The 27,434-nt window shown below is 42.2% G+C and overlaps 1 protein-coding gene across 1 annotated transcript in view; it reads right to left on the bottom strand.

The window, feature by feature from the left end:
- LOC140479376 (vitellogenin-like) overlaps positions 1–21,220 on the bottom strand; it is a 160,972-nt gene extending 139,752 nt beyond the window's left edge. Inside the window, 8 exon segments of the mRNA XM_072573283.1 lie at positions 472–643; positions 3,630–3,784; positions 7,108–7,258; positions 7,901–7,961; positions 9,101–9,308; positions 10,821–10,982; positions 12,990–13,241; positions 21,083–21,220. Of these exon segments, the coding sequence (XP_072429384.1) occupies positions 472–643; positions 3,630–3,784; positions 7,108–7,258; positions 7,901–7,961; positions 9,101–9,308; positions 10,821–10,982; positions 12,990–13,241; positions 21,083–21,211 (1,290 nt within the window). The 5' untranslated portion in view covers positions 21,212–21,220.
- Between the last annotated feature and the right edge of the window lie 6,214 nt (positions 21,221–27,434).

Here is a 27,434-nt window from a genome sequence, read left to right on the forward strand (position 1 = left end):
GTGAACAGCTGGGGCCCCAACACTGAACCCTGTGGGATGCTGCTTGTCACCTGCTGCCATTCTGAAAAAGAACCTTTGATGCCAACTTCCTGCCTTCGGACAGACAGCCAGTCCTCAATCCATGGCAGTAGCTCACCTTGAACACCATGGGCCCTCACCTTACTCACCCGTGAGGTACCTTATCAAAGGCCTTTTGGAAGTCTAGGTAGATAACATCCAGTGGGTTTCCCTGGTCTAACCTACTTGTTACCTCTTCAAAGAATTCTAATAGGTTTGTCAGGCATGACCTCCCCTTACTAAACCATGCTGAATTAGACAAATCTTTGAAGGGAAAATATCTGGGGAAAGATTGAGGAGTGGAATTAATTACACAGCCCTTTCCAGGAGATAGAACAGGCACGATGGGCCAAATGGCTTCCTTCAGAACTGCCCCACTCTATGTATCCACGAGTGGAATATGTTCATACTCACTCTGACTATTGATAGGCTTTGATGGTCAGCTGTGATTTGATGCATGGCAAGGACCAAGGCCTGAACTATGTCAGCTGTCGAGATGTCCAAGTTCTGAATTTTAGTTTTGAGGAAGTTCAGTGCAGCAGGTGTACCAACAGCAGGAAGTGCAAACAGAATCCAGCGCCGAGTGCTACAAAACAGAACAGAATGTCTTCTTGTTTTCATATGCTTAATTCCACATTTTCCTGTCATATTCACATACAAAACAGCCATAATCTTATTTTCAACAGTGGAACAGGTACAGAGATTTGAATGCCCTCTTCCGGTTGTTATGCTCCTCAATAATTGGTCATGGGTGAGCAACCAGGTTGCTGCAATGATTGCAAGGATCAAAGTGATCAGGTCACGGTGCTACGGTCAAAAGGGGAAACCAGGAATTTTTTAAACTAAGTTTAAACTTCTAGTTTTTCTTCTTCAGTGTCACTGGGTCAGAATCCTGGAATTCCCTCCCTCAGGGCATTGGGGGTCAGCCCACAGCACACAGGCTGCAGCGGTTCAAGAAAGCAGCTCACCCCCACCTTCTCAAGGGGCAACTAGGGAGGGGCAATAAATGCTGGCCCAGCCAGTGACACCCACATCCCACAAATGAATTTAAAAAGTTACACCATAATCTTTCACATTTTAAATAAAAATGTTTTCAATACAATTGTTAAACAAAGCAAACACTAAGAATGCTAACAAACACCATCAATCAACACAAAAACATATCATAAAGGAAGCAGAGGGTGACAGTTGAGGGTGCTTTTCCCCACTTGGAAATTGGTGTCCAGTGGAGTTGTACAGGGATCAGTGTTGGAACTCTTGCTGGTTGTGCAGACTTGAATGTAGGAGGGCCGATCAGTGAGTTTGCAGATGAAACAAAAATTGGTACTCTGGTGAACAGTGAGGAGGATAGTTTTGGATTACAGGATAATATAGATGGGTTTGTCAAATGGATTGATCTGTGGAAAATGGAATTCAATCCAGATAAATGTTAGGTAATGTACTTGGGCAGGACAAACAAGATAAAAGAATACATGATGGGTGGGAGGATTGTGAAGAAATACTGAGGATCAGAGGGACCTTGGAGTGTTTGTGTGTCTACTGGTCCCTTAAGGTATCAGGGCAGGTGGATACAATGGTTATAAAAGATACCTACCTTTATTAACCAAGGCATGAAGTTTCAAAACAGGGAGGTGATGCTAGAAATGTATAAAATCTTGGTTAGGCCCAACCAGAGTATTGTGTGCAGTTCTGGAATCCAGATTCTAGGGCAGATGTGATAACACTGGGAAGGTACGGAGGAGACTAGCCAGGATGGAGACTGGGCTGGAGAGTTTCAGTGATGAAAAGGGATTGGACAGACTGGGTGTTCCTTAAAGCTGAGGAGACTGAGGGGACATGATTGAGATGGAGAAAATTATGAGGGGCCTAGACAGAGTAGACAGGAAGGAACATTTACCCTCAGAGGAGGGATCAATGATCAAGAGTATAGATTTAAAGGAAGTGACAGAAGATTTAGAGAAGAAGGCTTTTCATCCAGAGGGTGGTGGGAATTTGGAGCTCCCGGCCTGTCAGGGTGGGAGAGGCAGAAACCCTCATCACATGATAGGTATTTAATTGTGCACTTGTGATGTCAAGGCATATGGGGAAAGTGCTCAAAAATGGGATTAGAATAGTTAGGATGTTGTTTTTGAGCAGTGTGGATATGATGGCCCAAAAGGCCTTTTCCTGTAGATCTCTATGATCATACAAACGCTGCTCAGAATAATGTGTAAGCTTAATTTATATTTTTTACTTTGTGTGTTAAAAAGGAGATCAAACAAGCCATCTCCAAATCTCAAAACTGACCTTTGGATGAGAATCCCCATATGAATATTTCACATTCCTCTATTGTAGACAAAATTTCAGAAAGGGAGATCCATTATTTAATATTTTCCCATTTACAATTCCTACAAATTGAATATTTACATTATATTGACAGGTTGTGCAGTGTAGGCTTGTAATACCTCAGTCATCGATGATTAAAGGCTGTACACTTGAATCTATTTAAAATTATAAAAATTTTGATATTCCAACTGAAGTCTGTAATGATTTACTCTGTTATGGGAGTCAAGAACATAAGATGGGCCATTGAGAGGGCAGTGGAAACCTGTAATTCTCTCCTTAAAGACCAAGATGATCACTCTCGCTGGAGCTCATCCACTCTGCCCATTCTTCTTCTCCATTTCTTCTCTTTTCTATCCTCTTCGTGTTTTGTTTCCATCTTCTATCCTGGCCTCTGACTGGCAACCTCCTGGCCTGACTTAGTGACCCCCCATAGCATCCTCCCAGCCAGGAGTAGTGGCTCCCTCGGGCATCCTCCCAGCATGGCATCTTCCTGGCCTGGCGTGGGGTTCTGAAGTGATCTCCCAGCCTCATGATCATCAAGGCCTGGAGCCAGGGCCCCAAGCGGACAGGAGGCTAGGTGCCAGTGTGGTCTGGGTTGGAAGCCTGTTCCTCTGAACTTTAACTTCTGCAGCTTTGACATTTTATTTCTCCATTTTCTAAGATCTTGCAACTAAAGAAATTGTACCTCGAGACCTTTGCACCTAAGGTGATGCTGTAAGTAGTGACATATAAACTTCTCACTGTACTCATTGAATATATGTGACAATAAAAGCTAATTCCTATTGTAATTCTAAGAGGATGGAGTATTAATCTGTACCCAAGCCAGTCAGTCAGACAGAGAAGCAAAGTATGTTATTCTGTGGATAGAGTTTATTAACTACTCAGTCTGACAGCTTCTTATACCAAATCCCCACGTAACCCCTCTGTGTTAGACATGTTGGCTATACTGTATAAATTTGCTCAGATAAAAAATACCTAACTAATAGCCAAGAAGTTTCTCTTCAGCCTCAAATAAAAACATTTGCAAACAACAGTGGACTTAACTAGACTTTAACGTTTTGTAATCAATTGAAATTTACAAAACTCAGATTCTTACATTTTTATTTAGTAAGGTTATTAGGAATCAAGGTCGGTAATTACAATTAACATCATTCTGAATTTGACCAACCAGAGGAACAACCCATTGTTCAATGTTTTCTTTTTCAGCATGAACCAGTAAATGAGCAATGTAAGAGTCAATTACTCACTTGAGCTCAAGGCTGTGTGACTTTCTCCACAAGGTATCGATAGTTTCTTCTGTTGTGGATCGGAGTAATTGAACAAGTTGCAGAAATTTGTCAGGGGTGTCAAAATGGATTCTGTCCTGATTGTGCCGTTCCAGGTGTGTCAGGATGTCGAGAGTCTACAAAATTAGGAGAGTCACTTCAAATTACTTCCAATTTCAAATCTCAGAAACAGGCCAATGCAACATAATTTGGTGATTAGGTAAGAGTAATATGTGAGTGTGGCATTATCATTTTGGCTGGACGAATGGAAAGTCAGAATATTTTTTGAAAGAACTGGAAAATGTTTGCATTCAGAGAGAGTTGGGTGTCATGAATCACAGAGTTAATATGTAAGTGTCATTAAAACAATTAAGAATACAAATTGTATGTTAGCCCTCATTACAAGTATGTTGGAGTAAAAACAAGGAAGTCTTGCAACAATTATATGAAGCTATGGTGGAATCAATTGCAGTACAAGATGGGCAATAAATGCTGAAATAGTCAGAGACACCTATGTCCCATGAACAAACAAAACTAAACACTGCTCCATTTTAATCTCTGTACTGCTGAAAGAATGGTTCCACGGATGAGCACATTTATTAATGAGGGTAGATGTATTGAAACCTTTCTGTCTGGGGAAAAAAATGGTTAAGAGGACATCTGATTGAGATTTTCCCACACATTAAAGGAACAACGACAAGATGGCATAGATTGAAATTGATTTGCAAAAAATGGGGGATGTGAATTTGATGTGCATAAAATTCTTTCACACAGCGAGTAGTTAGGGTGTAAAATCCACAGCTAGTACTCTATGGAGACAAAAAAAAAGTGCAGAGGCTGGAATCCAAAGTAGACAGGCAGGACGCTGGAAGAACACAGGAGGCCAGGCAGCATCAGGAGGTGGAGAAGGGTTACATCCGAAAAGCCGACCTCTTCACTGCCTGATGCTGCCAGAATTGTAGTGGAGGCAGGTCAATTGAGACATTCAAAAGGGCATTGGACAATTGGATAGCAATAGTGTGTAAGGATATGGGGCAAAGCTGGGAGATTTACACTGGGTAATGATGGGCTGAAGGGCCTCCAACTGCATAGTAACAATTCTGAGAATCTGATAAAGGATGTACTTGCTTTATACAAGGGTGTTCACACAAATCATTGCTGAGCTAAAGGGAGGGCAGATCTTGTGATCATGGAATACTCTCCACACTTTAGGCAATGGGAGGTGATATTCTTTAACAAGACAGATGTATAAGTGATGTGTTTCTGCAACGAATAATTGGACTTTCAGGGATCGAGAACAAGACGGCACGGATTCAAGAAAATTGGTAAAACTGCAGTACAACGAGCTCCTGATCAGGTTCTTATCGTCTTCATGCTGCCAAGGAGGGGCAGAAGCAGCTACAATAGTAACATTTAAGAAGTCCTGCCCCACCAGGTTATTGTCAACAAGTTTATTTGAAATCACAAGCTTTTGGAGCACTGCCCCTTTGTCAGGTGAAGTGAGAGGGAAGCACACAGACACAGAATTTATGGGCAGAGAGATCAAAAGATCGACCATGGACTACTCTTCAGAATCAGTCTCATTCTTGGACACACACATCTCCATCAAGGATGGACACCTCAGTACCTCACTCTACCACAAACCCATGGATAACCTCACGATGCTGAGCTTCTCCAGCTTCCACCCAAAACATATTAAAACAGCCATCTCCTACAGACAAGCCCTACTCATATGCATGATCTGTTCAGATGATGACAAACCTGACCAACACCTGAAAGTGTTGTAAGGTGCCCTTACAAGAACAGGATATGATGCTCAACTCATTGGATGCCAGTTCCAAGATACCACAGTGAAAAACTGCAATAAACTCCTCAGAAGACAGACACAGGATACGATCAATAGATTACCCTTCGTCATCCAGTACTTCCCCAGAGTGGAGAGACTACACCGTGTTCTTCACAGCCTTCAACATGTCATTGATAATGATGAGCATCTCATTGAGATCATCCCTACGCCGCCACATCTCACCTTCCAACAACTGCCAAACCTTAAACAGACCATCGTTCGCAGCAAACTGCCCAACCTTCAGGACCACAGCGATCACAACACCACACAACCCTGTCATGGCAACCTCTGCAAGACATATCAGATCATTGATATGGACACCACTATCACACATGGGAACACCACCCACTAGGTACACAGCAGGTAATCATATGACTCGGCCAATGTTGTCTATCTCATACACTGCAGGCAAGGATGCCCTGAGGCATGGTATATTGGCAGGAGCAAGCAGACACTACAACAACAGATGAATGGACATCGCACAACAATCACCAGACAGGAATGTTCCCTCCCAGTCGGGGAACACTTCAGCGGTCAGGGACATTCAGCCATTGATCTTCAGGTGAGCGTCCTCCAAAGTGGCATTAGAAATACACAACAACATAGACTCGCCGAGCAGAGACTGACAGCCAACTTCCATACCCATGACGACGGCCTGAACTGTGACCTTGGGTTCATGTCACGCTACATGTGACTTCACCACACTGTTCTGTATCTGTAAAATCTTCCTCACTGTCCTGTTTTGACAGCGTGACTTTGATAACCTGTTATGATCTCTCCACTTTCAGTAGTTTCTACAATTTTGGATTACTTATTACTTTGGTTAGACCCCCGGTACGTGACTTGTATACCTAGCATGTTATTCCAGTCAAATACAAAGAACTGTGGATGCTGCCTATCAGGAGCAGGGGCAGAGCTTTCTGGGAGTGCTCTGTACCTCTTGCAGCATCTGTGAGGAGGAGTCAGAGTTAATGTTTCCGGTCCGGTGACCCTTCCTCTGGTTTTTCTTCACAGATGCTGCCCGACCTGCTGGGATTTCCCAATAGCTTCTGTTTGCATTCCATGTTATTCCAGCTGTTTAGCTTGTCCCCAGCACCACCTTATTTTTAATTTTTGTAATTATCTCTCTGTCTCATTTATTCAGATTGTAGGTTGCTTGTTATTCAGCTATTGAAACTTTACTCACACTGTCTAACACTCTTATTCACCTGTAGGTTCAATACTCCTCTCTAACCAGCTGTATGATCTGCCCTTGATCTATAAACTCTGTGGCTGTGTGCTCTTCTCTCTCACTTCATCTGAGAGCTTGTGATATCAAATAAACCTGTCAGACTATGACCTGGTGTTGTGCGACTTCTGGCTTTGTCCACCTCAGTCCAATATCAGCATCTCCACAACATTTAAGAGGCATTTAGACAGACACATGAACAGACAGGGAATACAGGGATATGGATCATTCGCAAGGGATTAGATTAGGATGACATCATGGTCAGATATAGTGGGCCGAAGGGCCTGTTCCCGTGCTGCCCTATTCTGTGTTCAGTGTTCTATGTTCTTTCGGAAGTTTATAGCTGCACCAGATGGAATAATACGTCATCTTTTTGTGACATTTACCACTTTTTCCACATTGTGGATTTTCATTAATTTCATTGGTTTGCCAAGTATATTCTCATCAAAGCGATATTTCAAGGTTCCTCGATTCACAAACTGAACCTGCTGTTCATGTAGTACCATAGGCCTGATGTTTACCAGCCTGAGGTGTTGCCTGTAGATAAGATGAAGAAAGGTTATTGACCGGGGAGACATTCAACCCTTACACAAGTAAAAATCAGAATCCGATTATAAGATGTTGGAAAGAGAAACACCCTAACCTTTTATTTAGCAGCAAGCCAGTGATAGAAATATAAGAGCAGGAGTAGGCCATTCAGCCTCTCAAGCTTGTTCTGCTATTCAACGAGATCATGTGGCCTCAACTCCAAAAGCCTACCTTTGGCCCGTATCCCTTTATACCTTTGCTGAACATAAACATATCTTTCTCAGATTTTAAATTAACAACTGATCTGGCATCTGTTTGTAGAAGAGAGTTCCAAAATCTCCCACCCTTTCTGAGTAGGCGTGATTCCTAACATCTCTCCTCAACGGTCTGGCCCTAATTCTCAGACGATGTCCCTCAATCTAGTCTCCCCAACCAGTGGGAATAGGGTTATCTTTATCTACCCCATCTTTTCCTGTTAACATCATGAAGACTTCAATCAGATTACCCCTTAGTCTTCTAAACTCTGCCTAAAACAGGCCTAATTTGTAGAATTGCTCCTCATAACTTAAACCCCTGAAGTCCAGGCATCATTCTTGTAAACCTACGTTGTACTCCCTCCAAGACCAATCTATCCTCCCTAAGGTGTGGTACCCAGATCTGCTCACAGTGCTCCAAGTGGAATCTAACAAGGGTTTTACAGAGCTGTCTGAGTCTGAATTTTAAGGGCAATTTATATCAGATTGAATTTCAAACAAAAGGAATCATATTTCATTACAAAGATCATGAGAAACTAAAATTAACAGGATATTGCTGTCAAGCTAAAACAATGTCTGCCTATGTTTAAATGAGTAATGGAGCATATGAATTTCAGTGATGTCCCAAATACTGGAAGATCATATAAAAAGCATATTCCTTCTACTGTTCATAAGGAGCAAGGTATTGACTGCACCCAACAAGTCCAAACTTCCAAAACCCAAAATACAGTGCCCAATGTTAGATGTGATTCTGAAATTCCTTTTTTGCCGCATAATCCTGAGTGTGCTATGTATTATGCTGACCAACCAATACAAGATAGGCATTGGGCTCTCAATTTGGCACACTTTTTAGTACTGAAAACTCCATATATTAACAAACAGGGCCCTGTGTTTGGCAGAGAGGAAGAACATGAACACACACTGCCTGTACCAACTCAACAGAATAAAGGATGATCATTCTCTGGTTCATTTCTCAGAGCAAGGCCCTGACCCATCAGAGTCAACCAGTTAGGTTTAGGCTTTGGGCCAGCATGGTGGATCAGTGGTTAGCACTTCTGTCTCACAGCACCAGGGTTCTGTGTTCAATTCCACCCTTGGGCTAATGTGTGGAATTTGCACATTCTCCACATGTCTGCATGGGTTTCCTCCAGGTGCCCTGGTATCCTCCCACAGTCTAAAGATGTGCAGGTTGGATGGATTAGCCATGCTAAATTACCCATAGTGAACAGAGATTTACAGTACAATTCACACCTAAATTTCATCCTCCAAAATGCAACACTTGGCATTGTCTAGATTAAACTCCATTCTGCCATTCCTGTGCCCAAGTCACTAATCTATCTATATCCTGTTGCATCCTTTCAAAATCATCGGCACTATCATTAATTCCTCCAGTCTTTGTGTCGTCTGCAAATTTACTAATCTTACACATTTTAATAAACTTCCAGATCATCTATATATACTACAAACAACAGAGGACCTAAGACTGATCCCTGTGGAACACCACCATTTACCGGTCTCCATTCTGAAAAACACCCTTCCACAGTTACACTCTGTCTTCTATGACCAAGCTAGTTTTGTATCCAACTAGCCAGCCCACCCTGAATCCCATGTGATTTTAGTACAATGGCTACAATAGGTTCATATCCAAAGACTAACCTTGCTTTCATGACAGCAGCTCCCTGACGTTCATTGAATGGTGTAAATTGATGCACTTCATGAACCCTTGCTTCCTGAAGAATTGCACCAGCTGCTGTAGGTTTTAGGGTATGGGTGAAAGTAGCAGATGCACGTACATTCCTATTGCTCTGAAGATAGGAACAATGTAACGTTATCATTTTGTGCACCTCCACTCAGAGCATCAACAACAATTTGCATTTTGTGGTTGTCTTGATGCAATTAAATGTCTACACAGTGCTTCCCAGAAATGGTGTGAGGTAATATTAGGACCAATGTCCTGAAACTCCGTCGGAAAGGATGTTTGAGGATAATATTAAAGTAGGATGATATAGTAGAGGCAGAGAGATTTAGCAATAATGTTTCACTGCCTATGTCCTTCAGAGTTAATGAATGGTAACCAATGGTGGGGTGAGTAAGACTGGAGATGTTTAAGTGATCAGAATTAGAATAGCACAAATATCTGAGAGGGTGTTATGGTTGGTGGACATTCAAAAAGATTGGGACTAGGCCATGGAAGGGTTTGAGAATAATGATGCAGAAGTTAAAATCAAGGCAGTGCTTAACTGAGACTGAGTGTGGGCCTGTGAATACAGGTTTGAATGGTGAACACCAACATGGATGGACATTGAGATATGCATTGGACTTAACAGCCATCTCAGAACTCAAATCCAGAATCAAGCTGGACAGTGAGCAAGTCACCATCACTCTTGAGGGACTGCCTATGAAAGGAGATAGTGATCAGGACTTGGTGAGAGTCAGGGCAAGTACGCAAGGGGAGGCAATGGCCTAGTTGTATTATCGCTGGACTGTTAATCCATGTAATGTTCTGGGTTTGAATCTTGCCACGGTAGATGGTGGAACTTGAATTCAATAAAAATGTAGAATTAAGAGTCCAACGCCAACCATTTTCGATTGTTGTGAAAAATCATCTGGGTCACTAATGCCTTTAGGGAAGGAACCTACCATCTTTACCTGGTCTAGCCTACCTGTGACTCCAGACCCACAGCAATGTGGTTGACTCTTAACTGGCCTCTGGGCAATTAGTGATGGGCAATAAATGCTGGCCTGGCCAGTGATGCCTACATTCTGTGAATGAGTATTAAAATAAAATTAGATGGAATTACATGGAGGGGAGAATATGGAACAGCCAACCAGGGATACTTTGAACTAGTCAAACCTACAGGTAACAAGTATTTTTTGGACAAATTTTGTTGGTTCATGGAAGATTTTGCAAGTTAATTTTCACGAAAGATTGCAGACTAACCCAACCAGTCTAATTTTGTGCCACGTTCATGCCCAGTTTCCAGAATGCAGTCAAACACAAACTTTAGCTGTTTTTGAGAAGACTTTTAGCTAAGGTTGATGCTAAGTATGGACATTAGCTCGCTGAGCTGGAAGGGTTGTTTTCAGAGGTTTCATACCATGACAAGGTGACATCATCAGTGAGAGAGTCCGGTGAGGTGCTGGTAGTATGTACGCTTGACCGGACTCTCTCACTGATGATGTTACCTGTCAAGGTGATCAAACCTCTGAAAACAACCCTTCCAGCTCAGCGAGCTAACTTACATACAAACTCTAACCCTTGCTTTTGTTATGAGTTTTATGAGGAGAGAAGAAAGTTCTGAATTGATGAAGTTTACCTGTTGGCAGATAGGGCAGAGTTCAGCATAGACTGCACCAGTGAATATCATAACTTTCTCCTTACAGTTATTCAAGTCTTTGGACTTGGTGACAGTAATTCGGTTAGCTTTCTTGTTTTCCTGAATGATGTAATTTGTGAGACAAACACCTTCAATCCCAGCCTGCAGATGGGAAAAGAAATGGCTTTATTTCAAGGAGATTGCAATGCACCCAGATGGGAAAAATCAGCTCTTAAAATGTGAATAATTGGAAATGATCAGACCAGTTCTCCCTTCTGAATCATACAAAAAATCAGATAGCATGTCTCATTCACCAGGTTAAATGGTTTATCAGTTCTGGGCAAGAATAAGACCAGATGACCTGAAGCAATAGGAACAGAAGTAAATTCTTCAGCCCTTCAATTCAATAGGATCACAGATGATCCAACAGTCCTCACTTCTACTTTGCCACATTTTCCCTGTAACCTTTGATTCTCTGACTGATCGAGAATAAGGAAGTTTTGCTGCTACTGTAAAAGGCTTTGCTGGAACCACATCTCAGGTAACTGCACAGCTTTGGGGTTTTTTTATGTTATGGATTGCAGGTGGCACAGCAGGGTTCACTAGGATGGTTCTTGCGGTGAGAGAAATGCCCTTCAAAGAGGGACTGAGTAAAATGGGTTTATATTCTCTGAAGTTTAGAAGAATGAGATGTGATCTATCGAAATGGAGAAGGATGTGGAAAGGCTGATGGGTTAGATACAGAGATTGTCTCCCCTTGCCTCAAGAAATCTATGTCATGGTTTCAGGTTGATTATTTCAGACTGAGACTGTACTTTATATCAATGATTTGGAAGAGAGTGTAAGTGGTCTGATTACTAAGTTTGCAGATGACACAAAGAATGGGGGAGCTACCAAGAGTAAGGGGAATTACCAGCAGGAGAATGGGGTTTAGAAACTGATCAGCCATGATTGAATGGCAGAGCAGACTTGATGGGCTGAATGGCCTAATTTCTGCTTCTATGTCTTATGATACAGCAGGATTTCAATAGGCTAGAGACTTGGGTGGAGAAATGACAGATTGTGTTAAATCCGAACAAATGTGAGGTGATGGATCTCTGAGGATCTAATGCAGGAGGAACATCTATAATAAATGACAGAACGCATTAGCATCAACGTACAAGAGGGATCCAGGCGTACAGGTGCCCAGTTCACTTAAAGTAGCAACACAAGTGGATAAGGACAAGAAGACTCATGGCATGCTTGTCTTAATTATTCAGGGCATGGAGTATAAAAATTGGCAAATCATGTTGCAGTTGTATAGGGTTTTATTTCTATCACGTTTGGACCATTGTGTTCAGTTCTGGTGGCCACATTACCAGACAAATTTGGAGGCTTTGGATTGCATACCAGGATGTTACCTGGTCTGGAGAGTATTAGCGATGAGGAGAAATCGGACAAACCTGGTTTGCTTTCACTCGAATTTTGGACGATGAGGGGTGACCTGATAGAATTTTACAAAATTATGAGTGGTAGGGATACAATGGAAAAGTTGGATCTTTTTCCCAGGGTAGAAACGTCAATAACTAGCAGGTGTAGGTTTAAGGTAAAAGGGGGTAGGTTTAAAGGAGATGTGAGAGGCAGAGGGTGGTAAGTGCCTGAAATGCACTGCCAGGGGAAATAGTGGAAGTGGATACAATAGCAACATTTAAGAGGCATCTTGACAGACACATGGACAGGCAGCGAATAGGAGGATATGAACTCTGTAGAGGTGAACGAGTTTTAGTTTAGAAAGGCATCAAGTGCCTGTGCAGTCCTGGTGGGCCGAAGGGCCTGTTGCTGTTCTGTCCTTTGTTCTTTAGATAAGGAGAAATTTCTTCACTCAAATAGTCCTCAATCTTCAGAATTTTCTAACCCAGCAAGATACAGATGCTCAATCATGAAAATATTTAAGGTTGTGACAGAGAGATTTCTGGTTTCTCAGGGATTTTGGGAATCATTGGATATGGGGAGAGACCGGGAACGTGGAGCTGAGGCAGCAGATAAACCGTGAACATTTGAATTGTGGAGTAGACTTAGAGGGCTGAATGGTCCATTCCTGCTTCTATTTCTTGTGACATTTTGCATGTAATACACAAACTAGTACCAGGGCAAGGGCTGCTAATGTAGTGGGACAAAAAAATGCAGTACCTCTTGCAGCCCATAGAAATTTTGTGATTTCTTCATGGTGATTTGAAAGATGTTGAGGATTCCACGATGAATGTTCAGGACATCTTCAAGCAGACTTGCAGGGGCCTGGATGTTTCCCACTCGGCCGTTGCTGTACTCAAACTTCACGGGCTTGGTCAGCTCTGGAGCCAGCTTCTGTGTGAGTTTATGTGACGGGATGAAGGAATCCCTGGGCCAAATGCCATTGTACTCCAGAATCTGAACATGGGAGATCTGAGAAAACAAAACAAAATTGTTACGTGTTTGTTACAATAACGCTGAAAATTGTTTGGCACCGGCAGACTCATACGTTGTCTCAGAGGTTGGTAAAGAACTTAAGTACAATCTTTCAAAGTTGTGAAAACTCTGACTGGGGGTGGCACGGTGGCTCAGTGGTTAGCACTGCTTCCTTACAACACCAGGGTCCCGGGTTCGATTCCAGCCTCAGGCGACTGTCTGTGTGGAGTTTGCACATTCTCCCCGTGTCTGCGTGGGTTTCTGCCAGGTGCTCCAGTTTCCTCCCACAGTCCAAAGATGTGCGGGTCAGGGTGGATTGGCCATGGAAAATTGCCCATAATGTTCAGGGATTTGTAGATTAGGTGCATTAGTCAGAGGTAAGTATAGGGTAGGGGAATGGGTATGGGTGGGTTACTCTTCAGAGGGTCAGGGTGGACTTCTGTGTTATAAAAGCTGATATTTCTTAGGCTTTTGTTGTAAATGATACTTGCCTGTACCACTTCAACCGATGAATCATAGTAAGGAGTGTGAACTTTATTAACACGATCCTCTAACTGAGGAATTATATATCAATTAGTTTTTTGTTACTTGCCTGTACTCAATGCAAAATCTAGTCAACCCATCCTGTTTGGCGACTAACGTCCTCAGTGAGCACCAATTTCCTTTGCTAGCTTTGATTGAATGATTTTCACCATGTATTCAATCTCTGTTTCCAAGAACAATACAGCACAGGAACAGGCCCTTCGGCCCTCCAAGGCTGTGCCGACACATTTTGCCCTTCCATACTAAAACTGTCTTCACTTACAGGATCCATGTGCTTCTATTCCCTTCCTATTCATGTATTCATACAGGTGCTTATTGAGTGCTGCTATTGTGCCTGCTTCTACCATTTCCTCTGGCAATGTGTTCCAGGTACTCACCACCTTTTGTATGAAAAATATGCCTTGTCCGTCACTTTTAACCTTCCCCGCCCCCTGCATCTTGAACCTGTACTCTCTAGTAATTTACCTCTCCCTCCTGGGAAAATGTCTCATACTTTCCAATGCCATTCACAATCTTATAAACTTCTATCCGGTCCCCCCGAACCTCCTGCACTTCAGTGAAAACAAACGCAGTCTATCCAACCTTTCCTCATAGCTAAAATCCCCCAGACCAGGCAACATCCTGGTAAACTTTTTCTGTACCCTTTCCAAAGCATCCACATCCTTCTGGTAGACTGGTGACCAGAACTGTATACAATATTCCAAGTATGGCCTAAGTAAGGTTCTACAATGCTGCAGCATAACTTGCCTATCCATATACTCCATGCCCCTTCCAAGGAAGGCCAACATGCTACAATTTGTTTTTAACTGCCTTATCTACCTGCGCTGCCACCTTCACAGTTCTGTGGACCTGCACATTCAGATCCATCTGCATATCATTGAGTCCGACAGCATGGAAGGAGGCTCGTTGGCCTAACTGGTCCATGCCGACCAAATTGTCCACTCACGTTAACCCCATTTCCCTGCACTTGGCCCATATCCTTCTAAACCTTCCCTATCCATGTATTTGTCCAAATGCCTGTTCAATGTTGTTAGTGTATCCCCTCAACCACTTCCACTGGCAACTCATTCCATATGCGTACCACCCTCTGTGTAAAAATGTTGCCCCTCGGGTCCCCCTAACCTTAAACCCTCTAGTCCTTGATTCCCCAACCCTGGGAAAAAGACTGAGTGCATCGACCCTATCCATGCCTCTCAATGATCTTATACACTTCTATAAGGTCCCCCCTCAGTCTTCTACGCTCTAAAGAAAAAAGTCCTAGCTTGTCCAATGTCTCCCTATGACTCAGACCCTTTACTCCTGGCAACATCCTTGTAAATTTCTTCTGCACGCTTTCCAGTTTAATAACATCCTTCCTAAAGCATGGTGATCAAAACTGAACACAATACTCCAAGTGCAGCCTCACTAATGTCCTGTACCACTGCACCATAACTTCCCAACTTCTATACTCAGTGCCCTGACTGATGAAGGCCAGTGTGCCAAAAGCCTTCCTCACTGCCCTGTCTACCTGCTGATTCCACTTTCAGAGAACCATGCACCTGAACTCCAAGATCCATCTGTTCCACTACACTCCTTAAGGCCCTACCATTCACTATGAAACTCCTACTTTGATTTGACTTTCCAAAATGCAAGATATCACACCTATCTATATTAAATTCTATTTGCCATTTCTCTGCCCACTTCCCCAGCTGATCAAGGTCCTGCTGCAATTTCTGATAACCTTCCTCACTGTCCACGATACCTCCTATTTTAGTGTCATCATTGATAAAGATAACAAACAGCAATGGGCCCAGCACCGACCACTGAGGCACTCCACAGTCACAGAGACTAGGACCCGTGGACACAGCCTTAGAATTAGAGGGGGTAAATTCAGAACAGAAATGCGGAGACATTTCTTCAGCCAGAGAGTGGTGGGCCTGAGGAATTCATTGCCGTGGAGTGCAGTGGAGGCCGGGACGCTAAAAGGCAGAGATTGATAGATTCTTGTTGTCTCGGGGAATTAAGGGCTACGGGGAGAATGCGGGTAAGTGGAGTTGAAGTGCCCAGCAGCCATGATTGAATGGCGGAGTGGACTCGATGGGCCGAATGGCCTTACTTCCATTCCTATGTCTTATGGTCTTAGATCTCCAGTTAGACAAGTATCCTTGCACTATAACACTCTGCTTCCTACCATCAAACCAATTGTGCATCTAGTTTGACAGCTCTCCCTGGGCTCCATGCGATCTAACCTTCCAGAGCAGTCTACCATATGGAACCTTATCAAAGTCTTATTGAAATCCATATAGACAACATCTACCAAACTGCCCTTGTCAACCTTCCTGGTCACTTCACCAAAAACCTCTAATAAATTTGTCAGGCATGATCTCCCAAATCTTTACTCCTAAGGGTTCTGCCATTCACTGTATAATTTCCACCTGAGCTCATTATCTTAGGTTTAAATATTAGGATGTTGCCTTATTGATACAAATTCCCCTCTATCCAGAATCTGCCCCACTAACACTGTACAACATCTCTACAATGTTCCTGAAATTTCTCAGTAACGTTATTAGATCTCTATTTCCTTCCTCTAAGTACAAGAATACATAAATTAATTATCGCAGTGTTTCATTCTTAGCTGGTTGAGATGTGGGAGTATCACTTTGTGAATGGTCTCTTTTTCCTATGACTTCATTCTTATAGTCTCTGACATCTCCCATGTTTCTTGCCAGCTGACTGTTTTGCTATTTCTAAAATCTGGAGTAACTACCAGATAATTCACTTTACTAACCCTCTTAATTACTGTGTATAAAACATCGAATCTCACTTCCAGAGTCAGAAGTCAGATGTCATCAGGTTCTTGTCCAACAGGTTGATTAGAAACAGGCTTAATTTGGGCAGCATGGTGGCTCAGTGGTTAGCATTGCTGCCTTACAGCGCGAAGGACCCGGCTTCAAGTCCAGCCTTGTGCGTGGAGTTTGCACATTCTCCCTGTGTCTGTATGGGTCTCCTCTGGGTGCTGTGATTTCCTTCCACAATCCAAAGGTGTGCAGTTTAGGTGAATTGGCCATGCTAAATTGCTCATAGTGTTCTGTGATGAGTAGGTTAGGTGCATTGTTCAGGGGTAAATGTAGGATAATAGGGTAGGGGAATGGGTTTGTGTGGATTACTCCTCAGAGGGTCAGTGTGGACTTGTTGGGCCAAAGAGCCTGTTTCCACACTGCAGGGATTCTAATCACAAGCTTTTGGAGCATTGCCCCTTCAACAGGTGAAGTCTGACTTGTGAAAGCTTGTGATTTCAAATTAACCTGTTGGACTATAACCTGGTGTCACCTGACTTCTAACCTTGCTCACCCCAGTCCAATACCACAACGTCTACAACTTCATTCTCAGAGGTTCACTTTGTAGAGATAGTAACACTGGGGCTTTGTTCCCTGTTTAAAACATATTAGTTGTAACATTTTTGCTGTCAATTCTTCTACTTCTTCCTTTGAAGTTTTTAAATGCCTGTGTGCTACTTTACATGAACTTGAGTTTCCCAAGAAACACAATATTGAAGATTTGCTGTTTTATCTTAAAAACTTCGAAACCTGAATGAGTTTAATGGACTTTTTAACGCATGAGCATAAAACAAAGTGTACAAAACCCAATGCTTTCATTTGGGAAATCTCCAGTAGCAAATAGCAAATGTGAGGTGATGCATTTAGGCAAGACTAATTCTACAGCGAATTATACAATGAACAGAAGAGCCTTGGGAAAAGTTGATGGGCAGAGAGATTTGGGAGTGCAGGTCCATTGTACCCTGAAGGTTGCTGCACAGGTGGATAGAGTGGTCAAGGAGGCATATAGTATGCTTGCCTGCATTGGACGGGGTATTGAGTATAAGAGCTGACAAGTCATGTTAAAATTGTACAAGACATTGGTTCAGCTCCATTTAGAATACTGTGTACAGTTCTGGTTGCCACATTACCGAAAGGATGTGAACGCTTTGGAGAGGGTGCAGAGAAGGTTTACAAGGATGTTGCCTGGTATGGAAGGTGCTCGCTATGAAGAGAGGTTGAGTAGGTTAGGTTTATTTTCATTAGAAAAAAGGAGATTGAGGGGAACCTGATTAGGGCTTACAAATCATGAAGGGGATAGACAGGGTAGATAGAGATGAGCTTTTTCCCAGGGTGAAGGATTCAATAATGAGAGGTCACACTTTCAAGGTGAGAGAAGGAAAGTTTAAAGGCGATACACGAGGCAAGTACTTCACACAGAAGGTGGTGGGCATTTGGAATGCGTTGCCAGCAGAGGTGGTAGATGCAGGCACGGTAGATTCATTTAAGATGTGTCTGGATAAATACATGAGTAGATGGGGAGTAAAGGGATACTGATGCTTAGGAATTGACCGACAGGTTTAGACAGTACATTTTGATCGGCTCAGGCTTGGAGGGCTGAAGGGCCTGTTCCTGGGCTGTAAATTTTCTTTGTTCTTTGTTATAAAGAAAATCCAGTCGAGTAATATAAAATAAAGAACTATGGAGACTGGAAATTTGAAACAATGAACAAAGAGATGGAGAGAGACCTGTCTTGGCTTGTAGGCTTTTGGGAGATCAGAGTGCAGCTGTGTACGTTTGTGTGACAAACTGTAGCTTAACTGAGAAGCTGTTGCCAGGCAGTTATTCTTTTTAATTCATGGATACCTCGAGTCATAGAGATGTACAGCACCGAAACAGATCCTTTAGTCAAACTTGTCCACGCCAACCAGATATCCTAAATTAATCTAGTCCCATTTGCCAGCATTTGACCCATATCTCTCCAAACCCTTCCTATTCACATAGCCATCGAGATGCCCTTTAAATGCTGCAATTGTACTAGCCTCCATCATTTCCTCTGGCACCTTATTCCATACACGCACCACCCTCTGCGTGAAAAAGTTGTCCCATTTTAAATCTTCCCCATCTCACCTTATACCTATAGAACATAGCGTGCAGAGTACAGCGCAGAACAGGCCCTTCGGCCCTCGACGTTGCGCCGACCTGTGAACTATTCTCAGCTCGTTCCCCTACACTATCCCAAAATTATCCATGTGTTTATCTAAGGATTACTTAAATCTCCCTAATGCGGCTGAGTCGACTACATTAGCAGGTAGGACATTCCACGCCCTTACCACTCTCTGCGTAAAGAACCTTCCGAACCATCCTCAGAAAAAGACTTCCACTGTCTACCCTATCTAATCCTCTGATCATCTTGTATGTCTCTATCAAATCCCCTCTTAGCCTTCTTCTTTCCAATGAGAACAGACCTAAGTTTCTCAGCCTTTCCTCATAAGACCTTCCCTCCAGACCAGGCAACATCCTGGTAAATCTCCTCTGCAGCTTTTCCAATGCTTCCACATCCTTCCTGAAATATGGGGACCAGAACTGTACACAAAATTCCAACTGTGGCCGCACCAGCGTTTTGTATAGTTGCAGCATGATATTGCGGCTCCAGAATTCAATCCCTCTACCAATGAAACCTAACACACTGTATGCCTTCTTAACAGCACTATCCACCTGGGTGGCAGCTTTCAGGGATCTATGTACATGGACTCCAAGATCCCTCCGCACATCCACATTACCAAGAATCTTTCCATTGACCCAGTACTCTGCATTCCTGTTATTCTTCCCAAAGTGAACCACCTCACATTTAGCTGCATTGAACTCCATTTGCCACCTCTCAACTCAATTCTGCAGTTTACCCAAGTCCCCTTGCAACCTGTAACATTCTTCCACGCTGTCCACTACTCCATCAACTTTACTGTCATCTGCAAATTTACTAATCCATCCACCTATGCCTGCATCTAAGTCATCTATAAAAATGACAAACAGCAGTGGTCCCAAAACAGATCCTTGCGGCACACTACTAGTAACCAGACTCCAGGCTGAATATTTTCCATCAATCACCACTCACTGCCTTCTTTCAGAAAGCCAGTTTCTAATCCAAACTGCTAAATTACCCTCAATTCCATGCCTCTGCATTTTCTCCATGTGGAACCTTATCAAAGGCTTTACTAAAGTCCATGTATACCACGTCAACTGCCCTACCCTCATCTACATGCTTGGTCACCTTCTCAAAAAACTCAATGAGGTTTGTGAGACAATACCTGCCCTTGACAAAACCATCTACCTTTGCCCTCTAATTTTGGAAACCCCCAACCAGTGAAAAACGACATTGGCTATTCATCCTATTCATGCCCTTCATGATTTTATAAACCTCTATAATGTGAGACCTGGTACAAATATGTCTCAATAAAGTATCAAATCCAATTTCTCCAAAATTTAGGGAGAAAACTATAAAGTAAGAGTAAGATTAGGGCTTCAATATGATTGTGGCTGATCCTCTATCTCAATCCCCTACTCATACACCCCTCCATATCCCTTAATACCTTTAGCCTCTAGAAATCTATTTTTTTCTTAAATATATTCAGTGACTTGACCTCCACAGCCTTCTGCAATTGCCCTTTCACTCAATTTGTCTAAATACCTTGAGACTCTATACATCCTTCTAATCTCTCACACTTTCCTCATAAACCTGGGAATGTTAGTTTTGATTTCTTTATCCAATTGTTGGTCTGTTTTGTGAATAGCTGGGGTTTAAGCATTAACACCCACAGTTCTCCCACTTGTCACCCACTGATTTCCATTTGGAAAATAATCAATTTATTCTTACTCTCTATTTTCTGCCTATTAACTAATTCTCACTGTGTCAGTTTGTTACCCCAATTCCACATGCTTTGATTTTCTTCATCAAAAGATTCCTGAAAATTGGGAAGAAGGAATGGAAGGAATTCGTCTCAGTAAAAAAAAAGCAATAGTGCTAGAAAAATTAATGCGACTGAAAGCTGATAAATCCCTAGGGCCTGATAATCCCCATTCCAGGGTGCTAAAGGAGTTGTTTAGCTGATATCTCCCAAAATTCTATAGATTATGAATTATTCTCAGCAGATTAAAGGGTGGAAAATGTAACCCCTCTGTATAAAAAGGAAACAGGAGAATTGAAAAGTAGTCAACCCATCAGCAATAGGAGGTAAAGGTTGAAATGTATTATAAGGCACATGACAACAGATCACTTAGAAAGTCTCGACAGCATTACAGAAAACTCAACATTAACTTATGAAAGGGAAGCTGTTTTTTTGAGAAAATCTACAGCAGTTTCTTTGAAGATATAACAAGGTGAATAGTTGAAGCCAGTACCAAACTCTCTATGCATTTAGATTTTGTAAGTTAGCACTTTCCCTTGGATATTTCTTTGTAAGGTGTAAACATTGTAAGCTGAGAGTGAGTTTAAGAAAGTACCTTAAGGAGGTAGGTGTTCTGCCCCACTGGAATAATGTTCAATCCACAATTAATTCTTACACCAGCTCTGCTTAAGCCACTTTCTGGAAGTCCAGTCATAATAACACCTTCATATGTATAAACAGTCATCCTGCCTTCAGTAAAAATGGGTTCTGCAGGAAGTTAAAACATCAATAAGATACCAGCATTAAACCCAACTGAGTGAAACTGTTACTGTAAAACTTAACAGAGGCACTTACCATACTTTAACTTTTGACTGCCTAGAGAAAGAAATAAAAAAAAGACAGTTTAACTTAATATCGAATATCAAACGCTAAAATGAGAATAATGGATCAAGAGAAAAACATATCACAATCAGTGAACTCACCCACAAGGGATACAATCAACATGAAAACGATGGCCCTCATATTGACAATCAAATGAGATTTGGGGAATTCTGGCTTGTGATATATAAATTTAATTCAACACCACCTGACTATGTTCATTTGTTAAGTATCTTACTTCTTATGGATCACAGGGTCAAATTCTTTTTGGAAATGTACAATCAGTCAAACAAAAATCATTGATTTGACATAGATTAAATATAACAGTGCAGGTTATGATGACCTGTAGTCTTCACTGAGACAACAAATATGTGGTACATGTTTTGTTTAATCAAGTTTCTCTGTTGACTGATTGGGTTGATTGTGAGCTGTGGACTTGTGAAGGGCAGGTCAACTAACTGAAAAATACAGAAAATAGATGTTACTTTTGTCAAAATCTGAATCCAGAAAATTGCAATACTTTCTTAATAGTAAGAAGATCAAGAACTGTAAGACAAAGGGATTTAAGAGACTATGTATGCAAATATAATGAATGTACAGTTACAAAATGAAATATTAAAGTCTGTTTTATCCCAGCATAGCTGTAATTTAAGAGTAGCTCACCACCATATCTATCCTCCCTGGCAGAGTTCAGCTATAAACTCTCTGCTAGAATCCAGGAGCTCACCACTGGGTGCCTGGTCATTTAGGTAAAACTTGTGTTGGGCTGAGCATCTAGCTTAATCTGTCTACATTTGTGAGTGACAACAATTCAGCAAAATGGATTTAATTGTCCAAATTTGGAAATCAGCTGACTGGGGGACCAATGCCCAGCAGCATTACAGATCTTTTTTTCACCTTTGTAATTCAAATACACATCAGCCATGATCTATTGAATTAGGATTTGGATGAGCCGGTGTTGGACTGGGATGGACAAAGTTAAAAATCACACAACACCAGACTATAGTCCAACAATGCCTCTAAGTAAACTTTTTGGACTCTAACCTGATGTTGTGTGATTTTTAATCGAATGAATTACAAGTGTCAAGGGACAGCACAGTCTCCTTTCATTCCCATGTTCTTACATTATATTTAGTTCAAAGTAACACATCCTTATCACAGTTTTTAGATACTAATAGCACTAAAGTAGCTGCACATTGATTACACTTTAAAAGAAAATTGGAGCAAGAAAGGAAAATTTGAAATTTAATATTACAAACTCCAGAAGTCGAAATGAATCCCTTATAATCCCGGGGGTTACCATTGACCAGAAACTAAACTGAACTAGCCATGTAAGTATAGTGGCTACTAGAGTAGGTCAGAGGCTAGGAATACTGTGGCAAGTAACTCACTCTTGACTCCCCAAAGCCTATACACCATCTACAAGGCACAAGTCAAGAGTGTGATGGAATACTCCCCACATGCCTGGATGGTGGCATCTCCAACAACACTCAAGAATAGAGAGGAATAGAATAGAACCCCTACCGTGTGGGAACAGGGCCTTTGGTTCAACAAGTCCACACCAACACTCCAACTCACCCAGACCCATTCCCCGACCCTATTAACCTGCATTTACTCCTGACTAATGCACCTAACCTGATTGGCACCACATCTACATGCCTGAATGAATAATGTCAGTCCAACCATTGGCAGGGACACAGAGGAGAATTCCTCTGTTCTCTTTTGAAGTTTTTACATCCACCATTGAAAAGGTATCTCTTCCAACAGTGCAACATTCCCCATTCTGCCCAGACTGTACTGGGATCATCGGCCAGGGAGCAAAGATTCAGTCATAACCTTCTGACTCAGTGGACTGAACTACAGCTGAGAGATCACAAAGTTGCAGGCGTTTATGTAAAATCTTGCAGATGTAGCAAGAAGAAAGAGCCACAATTTTGCACGCCCCCAGTAGTGTATATGAAGATGAATACATAGAAACATTGAAACTAGGAACAGGAGTAGGCCATTCAGCCCTTTAAGCCTGTTCCACCATTCAATATGATCCTGGCTGATCCTCTATCTCAATGCCATGTTCCCACTTTCTCCCCATACCCTTGATGCCTTTAAAATCTACAAAAGTATCTATCTCTTTCTTTAATAAATTTAATGGCTTTCCCTCCTATGGTAGAAAATTCCACAGATTCCCTTCCCTCTGAGTGGAGAAATGTTTCTGTATCGCAGTTCTAAATGATGAACCCCATATCCTGAGACTGTGTCCCTGGCTCCAGATTCCCCAGCCAGGGGAAAACATGCTCCCTGCCTTTGGTCTGTCCAGCTCTGTTGAATATTATATGTTTCAATCAGATCCTCTCTCATCTTTCTAAACTCAAGGGAATACACACCCATTACAACCAACCTCTCCTCGTGAGACAGTGCTGCCATCCTGGTATTAGTTAAAAATCACAGAACACCAGGTTATCATCCAGTAGGTTTATTTGGAAGTACTAGCTTTTGGAGGACTGACCCTTCGTCAGGTAGCTAGTGGAGCCGGATCATAGGACACAGAATTCATAGTAAAATATCAAAGTGTCATACAACTGATGCGATGTATTGAACAAACCTAGATTACTGTTCAGTGTTCAATCACCTAGAATGGGGGATGCAGGTTTCAATTCATTAATATGCAAATTCCAGAACTTCTTTCAATTCACAGTCCTGAGATAACTCAAGGTTTTATATATAAAAAAGGTGACTTCTCATCTCATGCAATGCATCAAATATGTAAGGTTAGAGTTTGTACTTCCAAGTAAACCTATTGGACTATAATCTGGAGTTGTGCGATTTTTAACTTTGTTTACCCCATTCCAACACTGGCACCTCCACACCATCATCCCTGGTATTTGCCTAGTAAACCTTTGCTGTACTCTCTCTATGGCAACAATATCTTCTCTCTGATAGGGAGACCAAACCTGCACACAGTTCTCCAGGTGTGTTCTCACCAAAGTCTTGTATAACTGCAGTAAGATATCCCTACCTCTGAACTCCAATCCTAATGCAATGAAGACCAACATACCATTTGTCTTTACAATTGCTTACTGCATCCACCTGGAGAAAGTGAGGACTGCAGATGATGGAGATCAGAACCAAAAAGCGTGGCGCATCCAAGGAGCAAGAGAATCGATGTTTTGGGCATAAGCCCTTCATCCCCTCTGTATATCTACATGTTCCAGTATGCCACCATTTAAATATACTCTGCCTCTCTATTTTATTCATTGAAGTGAATAACTTTAAACTTAGCTGCACTCTGATATATCTGCCATGTATTTGCCAACTCATTCAACTTGCCTAAGGCACTTGGAAGCCTGCTCACATCCTCTTTATAACTCACAATCACCAGCGATCTCATTCGATTCCAGCCTCAGGTGACTGTCTGTGTGGAGTTTGCATATTTTCCCCGTGTCTGTGTGGGTTTCCTCTGGGTGCTCCGGTTTCCTCCCACAACCCAAAGATGTGCTGGTCATGTGAATTGGCCATGCTAAATTGCCCATAGTGTTAGGTGCATTAGTCAGAGGTAAATATAGGGTAGGGGAATGGGCTGGATGGGTTACTCTTCACAGGGACGGTGTGGATTTGTTGGGCTAAAGCACCTGTTTCCATACTGTAGAGAATCTAATCGAATCGAACAATCCTGCCCAGCCATGTGACGTCCGCAAACTTGGCAACATCACATTTGGTTCCGTTTTCCAGGTCCAAGCACTGACCCTTGTGGTACTCCATCAATGTCATCTCCTGCCACTGAGAAAAAGACCATTTATTCCAACTCTCCGTTTCCTGTCTATCAACTACTTCACAACCCATGCCAATACATTACCCCCATCCTATGTTCTTTACGTTTACCTCCCACCTCTTGTGAGGGACCTTATAAAAATCCTTCTGAAAATCCAAACATCCACTGGTCATCTCCTATCTATTCTACTCAACATATCCTCAAAATACTCCGGTACATTTGACAGGCAAGCTTTGCCTTTTATAAACCCATGTTGACTTTGTCCAATCCACTTAATGCTTTCTCGAGGTCTGTAACAGGTTCATAATTTTCTGTTGTTTTTCTCTCCTCCTTTTTAAAAAAAGGTCTCCTTCCTATCGGAAAGGTGTTGTGAAACATAAAAGGGTTCAGAAAAGATCTACAAGTATGTAGCCAGGGTTGGAGGGTTTGAGCTATAGGGAGAGGCTGAACAGGCTGGGGCTGTTTTCACTGGAGCGTCGGAGGCTGAGGGGTGACCTTATAGAGATTTATAAAATCATGAGGGGCATGGATAGGATAAATAGACAAGGTCTTTTCCCTGGGGTGGGGGAGTCCAGAATTATCTGCCATAGGTTTAGAGTGAGAAGGGAAAGATATCAAAGGGACCTAAGGGGCAACGTTTTCACCCAGAGGGTGGTGCATGTGTGGAATGAACTGCCAAAGGAAGTGGTGGAGGTTGGTACAATTACAACATTTAAAAGGCATCTGGATGGGTACCTGAATAGGAAGGGTTTTAGAGGGATATGGGCCAACTGCTGGGAAATGGGACTTGATTAATTTAAGATATTCGTTTGGATGGGATGAGTTGGAACAAAGGGTCTGTTTCCATGCTGTACAGCTCTGTGACTCCTGGTTTTAGTTAAACACTAAGACACTGCTAAATGGTTCTTTCAAAGCTGATGTCAGAATTCAGGCATAGATTTAATTGAAAGTTGGAATTATCCCATTACCTGGTAAAACTTCACCATGTCTTTGTGTAATCCTCTGCAATAGAAAATGCTTTGCTATTTTAGCCTGCATGCTCCTTATATCTCAATGACCTGCTGTTGGGATTTTGTGAGCCACATGAACCTTTTGCTACAATACTCAGACAGAATTATCACCCAATAACTTGCTGCCTGGTTCATCATTAGCTGGCATTTGAAATGCTTCCATTTCCTCATTGTGACTGTGTCTTTTAGACAACACCACTCACATTTCACTTTTGATTCAACTTCTGAGCTGGTTGTTTGATACAACACTCTCAACAGAAGATCGATCTGTTGTATGTGTATTATAGAAGATGGGTCAGTTAGCTCATTGGCTGGATTGCAATGTAGAGTAATGCCAACAGGAAGAGTGCTAAATTGGGGGAAGGCCACCTATACCAAAATTCAGCAGGAGCTGGGGAATGTAGATTGGGAGCAACTGTTTGAGGGCAAATCCACATTTGATTTGTGGGAAGCTTTTAAAGAGAGGTTGATCAGAGTTCAGGAGAGGTATGTTCCTATGAAAATGAGGTATTGAAATGGCAAGGTTAGAGAATCATGGATAACAGGTGAAATTGTGAGACTAGCTCAGAGGAAAAAGGATGCGTACATAAGGTCTAGGCGACTAAAGACAGATGAAGTTTTGGAAGAATTTTGGGAATGTAGGACCAACCTGAAATGAGGAATTAAGAGGGTTAAAAGGGGTCATGCGATACCTCAGCAAACAGGGTTAAGGAAAATCCTAAAGCCTTTTATTCATATATAAGGAGCAAGAGGGTAACTTGAGAAAGAGTTGGACTACTCAAGGACAAAGCAGGAAAGTTATGCGTGGATTCACAGAAAATGGGTGAGATTCTTAATGAGTACTTTGCATCGGTATTCACCAAGGAGAGGGACATGATGGATGTTGAGGTTAGGGATAGATCTTTCAGTACTCTAGGTCAGGTTGGCATAAGGAAGGAGGAAGTGTTGTGTATTCTAAAAGGCATTAAGGTAGACAAGTTCCTAGGTCCGGATGGGATCTATCCCCAGATTAGTGAGGGAAGTGCGAGAGGAAATAGCTGGGGCTTTAACAGATATCATTGCAGCATCCTTAAGCATGGGGGAGGTCCCAGAGGACTGGAGAATTGCTAATGTTGTCCCCTTGTTCAAGAAGGGTAGCTGGGATACTCCAAGTAATTATAGACCAGTGAGCCTGACGTCAGTGGTAGAGAAGCTGCTGGAGAAGATACTGAGGGATAGGATCTATACCCATTTGGAAGAAAATGTGCTTATCAGAGATAGACAGCATGGTTTTTTTGCAGGAAAGGTCATGTTTTACAAACCTAATAGAATTC

The sequence above is a fragment of the Chiloscyllium punctatum genome, chromosome 7, assembly GCF_047496795.1.
Source record: "Chiloscyllium punctatum isolate Juve2018m chromosome 7, sChiPun1.3, whole genome shotgun sequence".
Lineage (NCBI taxonomy): Eukaryota > Metazoa > Chordata > Chondrichthyes > Orectolobiformes > Hemiscylliidae > Chiloscyllium > Chiloscyllium punctatum.